Consider the following 8045-nt stretch of genomic DNA (forward strand, 5'->3'; position numbering starts at 1 on the left):
AAGTCTTGGTCACTTACATCTAGGGTAATCTTGCAGCCGTCAAAAGCCTCTGCAATAAGAAATTCCCCTCCATTTGTACGGAAGGCTTTTACCCTCCATTCTCCATCCAACTGAGAATACCTGTAAAACCACTCATCCCAAAACGATATACTGAAATCTCCAACAATGCACATTGAGGATAAACAAACCCTCGAAACTCAGTTTGATGTCGCCTGCCATTGGAGCAAGCCAGGTACCTCCCAAAAGCACCTTTTGCATCAGTGCCTTTGTGTAAGTCTGTATTCATGCTCCCCTTGGTGACTAGAAGCTCTATTTCTGAGCGAGCTCTTCCATCTTTGCAAGTGTTATTGGACTGGTTCTCACATCCCAAGGAGCAACACCTTCCAAACTCCACCATAAAGTCTAACTCTGTGCTCCGCTCTTCAATGTCTCTCATGAGTATTGTAACATCTGGGTCTGCAAACTCTCTCTCAACTGGACATGAGTTGTCACTAAAAACGTTCCACTCTTACCACATTGGTAGATGCTGAGTCATACTGGTCTTCCTTCTTTGCTTGATCAGCCCATTTCTTCTTCCAGTCTTTGCAAAATGTCAAAGCATGTCACAATAAAAGCACTTTTTCTTATTCTTTCTCTTTTTCTTGTTTTTCCTGTCAAAACAGTCCCCGTTGTCATTTAGTTTTATCCTTCTTTTTCAACGGCTTCCCTTTGCCAATCTTGCTTTTGGCTATGAGAGCCTTCTCATCACCATCGTCACTTCTGTCATACAGCTTCATTTAGGCTTCTTCCTAAAGCAACAACAGGCCCAGTTTCTCGAACATGATCAGCCTTGTCCATTCTTCAACGTTGAGACTTGCCACCAACCCTCGATAGCTCATAGGAAGCCTGCTGACCAAAAGCATGGCCACCTAATTGCTGTCCACCTTTGACCAACTGTGGCAAGTTGATCCTTGAGATACACAAGAAAGAAACTCTTCTCCACCATCATCATGGGGTGAGCAGTTGATTTTGGAGCATGATGATATGGGGTATCACTGAACTGCAGTCGCTCCCATAATCATGGAGAGAGTGACTGCGTTCTTCAACTTCCATTCCTTCACAATATCTGGATCTGCCGGAAATTCCCTGTGGCATCCAGCACATCGACAAGTTTTAGCTCTGTGCCTTACGTCACCTCCCAGATTTACTTGGCCACTAGATGACCACGAACCTTCACTTACCATATAGGATAGTTGCCTCTGTCCAGCTTCCTAGACTCACCTAAGTTCGGAATTAGTGAACAGATCCCATGGCAGAATATAGATGACCTGAAGTCTTTTGCCGGGTTGTTGCATTCAATGCAGGCCTTCTTGTTGTTGCAGCAGAGCTTGTCAAACTCCGGGCTTTGATACCATGTTAGAGAAAAGGATAGCTTGCTAAATGACCTGAAGTCTTTTGCCCTGCTACTACATTCACTGCAAATCAGCACACTAGAATGTGGCTGATCCTACCTTCTCGGCAAGTTTAGCACCCTTCAGTTTGGAGTAGGCCTTCTTGTTGTTGATCTCCAAGACACCGGATCTCATCAAATGCTTGGCTCTGATACCATGTTACAGAAAAGGATAGCCTACTACAGCCAACCCTCATGTTGCAGAATAGTAAGTCTGACGATCTCACAATGAAAACTTTGAAGGCCAACTCACTCCATATGCTTATAGAGAGCACACTTCAGATAGAGAGAAATTACACACAGATGTACAGCCAAACAGTCTCCTTCAGCAAACTTCTGCTGAGGTAGGGCACCACACTCAGGCAATGTTTGCTGATCCCTTGCTGTGTACTCTTCCTAGGTCACCGCGTGTCTTCGTCAGACTTCAGTGGCTGCTCTAGGTAAAGCACTCCTGCAAAATCTGCTCATATGTTCTTTGCAGAAAAAACCTCCCACTGGTGCAACACCTTATGCTCTCCTTTGGTGTGTACACCTTATGCTCTCCTTTGGTGTGTAGGTATGCAGTGCCAAGGTGTGCTGCAGATGTCTGGGACTTTTTCCCAGAACTGTTGGTGTAGATCCATCTGTTTCTCACCCACAATTGTTATCTGCAGGTGGGACTTGTGGAATGAATGGCTGCCCCCCCAAAGCGGCCTATTTTTAGGGCTGGACAGCCTCACAGACCTGGCCGACCAGTCAACAGACTGGCCAACCCAGTCTGTCAATAACCTGACCAGCCACGGACCAGCCGACCTGGCCTGTGGATGTGCCAACCTGGTCCAGCCTATATAAGACTCTCTTTGCAGGTGCCTGATTGCTGTTTCCTGCTCCAGCCCTGCTGTAGCTTTGAGCCCCTCTGCACCTGCTGCTGAGTACATTGTCTGCGGCTGCTGTACAGTTCATGAGCTGGATTTGCTGACCAGACCTGTGTGCTGCCCTGCTGCAGCCCTTTGACAATGTCCATGGGCCCTTGGCTGGCCTGCACACAGCCCCACAATCAGCCCACATACTGGGATTACTGTCAGCCCAATCTGCTGACCAGGGTGGCCCATGTGACTGCCCCAAATCAACACTAAGTATCTCTGTCTGCTGTCCATATGGCAGCCATCTTGCTCCCCACATGGCAGCCTCAGCCATCCCCCTACAGATGCATGTACCCTTATATGTCTTGAGGTATCAAGCCCCTAAGCTCTCCTTATTTTGGGGCTTACAAGTGGGGCATTGACCCTTTCAACAGATTCATTGCATACCACAAAAGACAGGTTTATGCTGACTACTACTTTTGTTAACTTGGCCTTCACAATCACCAAAAGACCAAAGAAACCCACATTCAGTGCATACTTCAAGTGCAACGCCAACTATCTAGATCCAAAGACAATCCCAAGACCAACATGAAAATTTTACATAACTTGATATGCAACGTCGATTCAGCCAGCACAACGGTTTCAGCTGTCACCGATAGCTCTGAGCTTACAAAATTTGGCAACAGATACACGCACATCAAACCTCTGGGATGAGAAGAACCAGTTTTGCTCAATTTCGGGACAGCTGTCAGACTTGAGCTTGACAAAAGTAAACGCCCTCATGATAGAAACAATCATTGCATCTGTGCAACCTGCCCCCTAAAAGTTGATACAGCCTTGGATCTTATCCCAGTGTAGGGAAGAAGCAGATATGGTCTCAGACGTTATCCAAGGGTGGGAAAGAAGCAAAAGTGAGAAGGCAATCCTATTCCTCATCGACGAGCTGACCACTGGCCATACCAAGTATGACTATCAAGTTTTAAAATCAAATACAGACGAGCCATAATTTGACAAGACATCCTTGCATCTTGCATGCCATGTGAATATATTATCATTTCTATCTAAGTTCGCAAATACAAAACCCCAGGTCATCCTTTAGCAGCGGCATGGTTTTCAGACTTCGGCCCTACACAACAATTCACAGGAGAGCTTCTCTGATTGCAAGAAGGGATATCAGCCGACCTCCTCTCCCCATGAAGGCTGCCTGGTTTTCATTGGTCACTGCTTATCAGTCAGTTTTAACTATACCCATATAAGTGTTCCCACAAATATTGGCATTTATCCAACTGCAAGAGCCAGAGCTTTATCACTGCTTGAAAGATTTTTTAGGAAGATCGTATGAAAATGCAAGAACCGCTTCAAATCCCCTTTCTTTCCTGAAGCCCTAGGGCATACCACAGCCTTGCTCTCTTGTTCAACTTTATGAGCTTCTTCAGGTTTTCCAGCATGGTGGAAGACTTTAATCATCAAGTCATAAATCTCCAGTAAAGGAGTAACACCAGCTCTTTTCATTCTTTTAAAAAAGTGCTCAGCCATGTTGAAATCGCCCTTATCATAGAATGCCCTGATGAAAGCCCTGTAGACATGGGTATTAGGCTCAATACCAGCTGCACACATCCGTCTGTAGACCACTTTTGCCATTTCCATTTCACCAGCTGCTGCAAAGCCACTAATTAGAACAGAGTAGACTTTCACATCTGCAAGAAAGCCTGCTTTCTGCATTTTTGAAAAAACAGTGGCTGCCCTCCAATAACGATTACATTTGTGGAGAGCGAGAATCAAATTTTTGTACGTAAATTCATCTGGTTTCAAGCCTGCTTTCTTTACGAGGTTAAACACTTCAAGGGCGTCATTTGCCTCCCGCTTCAAACCACAATACTTTATGATATTGTTGTATGTATGCAAAGAGAGACCCAAACCTTTCCTGTGTGCTTCATCCAAAAGTCGCCTTATGCGGGTAAACTCACCAGCAGTCACCAGCAATTGAATCATTCTGCTGTAGGTAAAGTTGTCATGACTAAAACCTGGTTGTCGCCCTACCCATCTAAAAAGCTTCCATGCCACGCCTGCTTTCTGCAGGCGTTTTAAGATTTCTGATACCAATTGGCCATTCCACTTCACCCTTGCACGCTCAAGAATCTCAGCTGTTCCAGACGTCCATGGAACAAGACACCTAACAAAGGCAACTAGGTTCCCCATTGTTGAAGGATCCGTGGCAGGCTGCACTCCACACTCAGAGTTTTCTTCTTCATCATCACTAGCTGAATGAGTACCTCCTTCCACTGAATCAAAATCTTTACAGCCGTTTAAATAAGTGTTCCCTTTATCCATTCCAGCTTGGAGCTCCAAAATAATCTTTTTTCTACCCTCAGATGAAGATTGTGACCATATTTCACTAATAACTCTCTCTGCATCCTCAATCTTGCCCTCGTTCAAAAGGAATTTGAACAAAGCAGAGAAAGTAACCCCGAATGGACAAGGTCTATGACCATAGTCTTTAAAACCTCTTACAAGATTCAAGACAGCATTCGAATCTCCCACTTTTGCGTAGCCTGTCATTAACGTGGTGAAAGTTACAGAATTAGCCTTAATCTTAACTCTCACCATTTCCTGAAAAATTGTGACTGCTGCATCAAGCTTGCCTGCCTCCACAAGATGCTTTATTAGAACGTTACATGTCCTGACAGTTGGTACGAGCCTTTTCTGCAACATTTGGAGATAATAATCCCCCGCTTCATCATACATTCTCATCGTGGCAAATAAATCTATCATGATGGTGTATGTTGTCGAGTTCGGTTTTAGTCCAACCTCTTTCATGCGTCTCCAAGTGCGCATGGCTGCTTCCATGTTCCCTGCTCTCTTATATGATGCAATGAGGCTTGTAAATGTGACAATAGTTGCCTTGCCATTAGACTCGCACTCCCGTACAAGTGCTTCCATATCTTCATACCTTCTGGCTGCCCCCAAGCGGCATATAAGGGTATTGTAAACATAGCTGTCAGGATCGAATCCGTCCTTGGTTTTCAACCAGTAGAAGAACTTCAGAGCTGTCTCTTGATCTATAGGGCTCCTAATAACCTCAGAGGCTACATAGGAGGATAGCTGCACATCCAACCGGTTAAGAGCATGAGGAGTATATTTATCCCACGTTCTCCCAAAAAGTAAAGATGTAATTTTCTTGACTGCCTTTGTTCTTTTGAAGAACTGACATAATGGGCTTCCAGGCCATGGCCATGTTGATAAGAAATGTTCTGTGTTTGGGAGAGACTTGGATGATGCTAAAATTCGAGTGTGTCCCAACACGCAATCCGTACATAAGAGGGATGACTTCCGGATTTGACCTGGATCAGAAAATCGCTGCGAGCGTAGAAGCCAGCTAAACCCTCGATTGGAACCTTCAAAAGAAGAGAGCAAGCATCCTTTGCTTTGGTTTGACTGCTTCGCTATAGCATTGCGTGAAGTGCGTAAAACGAAACTCGATAACGGGAGCAATCGGGGATTGCGGGAACAATGCTGCATTTAATCGCGGTACGAGGCGAACCAAATCGAATTCTTCATGCGAACCCGAGACGCAATACTGGCCCAGACGAAATCAAAGAACCCACCTGGAGATTAGCATGTTCACACCTCGTGCACAACTCCAAACGAAATGGGTGAGCGCTATGTTGATCGCTATCGGCGTCCCAGTGACAAGAGGGACAGGACAACGATGGGGCAAGAGGAGGAGAAGAAGCTGTGGCTATGAAGGTGGTTCCATGGCGCAGAGCTCCATATCTCTGCATAAGTAGTCATCGCTCTACAATCCCTCACAGCTCTAAGACTCGAGTTAATTACTTTCCCTTCGTCAAGAGGACCTGAACTAATCCTGGAATTTGGCGAGCTGAAGTTGCTAATGACCATCTGCACTGTTCAGCAGCTTGGAATGGAAGCTCGAGATCGATTGTGCACACTAGTTGCATCACCCTTCTCCGACCAGTTAGAGACCCCCTTCTCTCGGTCTCAAGGTAATAAACAAAAATTCAAGTTTCGTGTAACCCAATTTACTCAACAAATGCAATTCAATTCAATTTATTAGGTGAGCCCTATTGTCTTTGTTGTATACTCAACAAACACAATTCAACTTATTAGGGGAGCTCTATGTGGATCTATTGGATCTTTTTGTATATGGCTTTGAAGCCTTTAAGAATTTCTTTTCACCATCCGATGAGGACTCTCTCTCTCTCTCTCTCTCTCTCTCTCTCTATGTATATATATATATATATATATATTCATTTCTCTCCCATAGCATACATACACATGAACATGTGTGTACATATGTGATACACAAATGTATATATATGTGCATACACACACACACACATATATATATGCATATAGCAAGTGCCCCCCAAGCCCCGGAAAACACACACACACACACACACACACACACACACATACATACATACATACATACATACATACATACATATATATGTATGTATGTATGTATGTATGTATGTATGTATGTGTGTGTGTGTGTGTGTGTGTGTGTGTGTGTGTGTGTATGTATGTATGTATGTATGTATGTGTGTGTGTGTGTGTGTGTGTGTGTGTGTGTGTGTGTATGTATGTGATATATATATCATATATATATATATGATATATATATATATGTATGTATGTATGTATGTATGTATGTATGTGTGTGTGTGTGTGTGTGTGTGTGTGTGTGTGTGTGTGTGTGTGTGTGTGTGTGTATGTATGTATGTGTGTGTGTGTGTGTGTGTGTGTGTGTGTGTGTGTGTGTGTTCCGGGGCTTGGGGGGCACTTGCTATATGCATATATATATGTGTGTGTGTGTGTATGCACATATATATACATTTGTGTATCACATATGTACACACATGTTCATGTGTATGTATGCTATGGGAGAGAAATGAATATATATATATATATATATATATATACATAGAGAGAGAGAGAGAGAGAGAGAGAGAGAGAGAGTCCTCATCGGATGGTGAAAAGAAATTCTTAAAGGCTTCAAAGCCATATACAAAAAGATCCAAAAGAAATTCTTAAAGGCTTCAAAGCCATATACAAAAAGATCCAATAGATCCACATAGAGCTCCCCTAATAAGTTGAATTGTGTTTGTTGAGTATACAACAAAGACAATAGGGCTCACCTAATAAATTGAATTGAATTGCATTTGTTGAGTAAATTGGGTTACACGAAACTTGAATTTTTGTTTATTACCTTGAGACCGAGAGAAGGGGGTCTCTAACTGGTCGGAGAAGGGTGATGCAACTAGTGTGCCCAATCAATCTCGAGCTTCCATTCCAAGCTGCTGCCCAATCATCTTACACCACGCTTCTACTATATCTCTAGTCATTCCCTTCCACCTATTGCTCTCCTACGTATCCCCTCCTTCCTTGCTCTCCTACGTATCCCCTCCTTCCTTGCTCTTATCCTACTCTGCTACTCCTGTCGTTCCTCTATCTCCTACTTTCTTTCCCCCATACTATGCCCACACTCCCATTGGCTCCTACACAACTGATTCTCACACTTTTTCCCTACCCCTCCCCTCGTTCTCTTATAGTCTGTACTCCCTTACTCTCAATGGCTCCTAGCGAAGATGCTCTAAAAGCATACTTGGAGGAGATGTACTTATAGTATTATAATATAAAGGAAGGGTAGGTAGATGTTCCAATGCTCCCTGGGGGCGCATCTGTGTCCCTATAGAGAGAGTGCCGACATGTATCCAGACGACCAAGACAAGAGAGATCGTGAAATCTTG

General features: G+C 44.0%; 1 protein-coding gene across 1 annotated transcript; it reads right to left on the minus strand.

The window, feature by feature from the left end:
• Positions 1–2293: 2293 nt before the first annotated feature.
• On the minus strand, positions 2294–6259 carry LOC147895894 (pentatricopeptide repeat-containing protein At5g66631-like). Its single transcript, XM_087383191.1, has 2 exons — positions 5877–6259; positions 2294–5373 (listed from the first exon to the last, which is right to left on the minus strand). Exons 1-2 carry the CDS (start codon positions 6051–6053, stop codon positions 3550–3552), a joined length of 2001 nt encoding a protein of 666 aa, XP_087239317.1. The 5' UTR covers positions 6054–6259; the 3' UTR covers positions 2294–3549.
• Between the last annotated feature and the right edge of the window lie 1786 nt (positions 6260–8045).

The sequence above is a fragment of the Dipteris shenzhenensis genome, chromosome 12, assembly GCF_047967505.1.
Source record: "Dipteris shenzhenensis isolate YYH24624 ecotype China chromosome 12, Dip_SZ_1.0, whole genome shotgun sequence".
Taxonomy (NCBI): Eukaryota; Viridiplantae; Streptophyta; class Polypodiopsida; order Gleicheniales; family Dipteridaceae; genus Dipteris; species Dipteris shenzhenensis.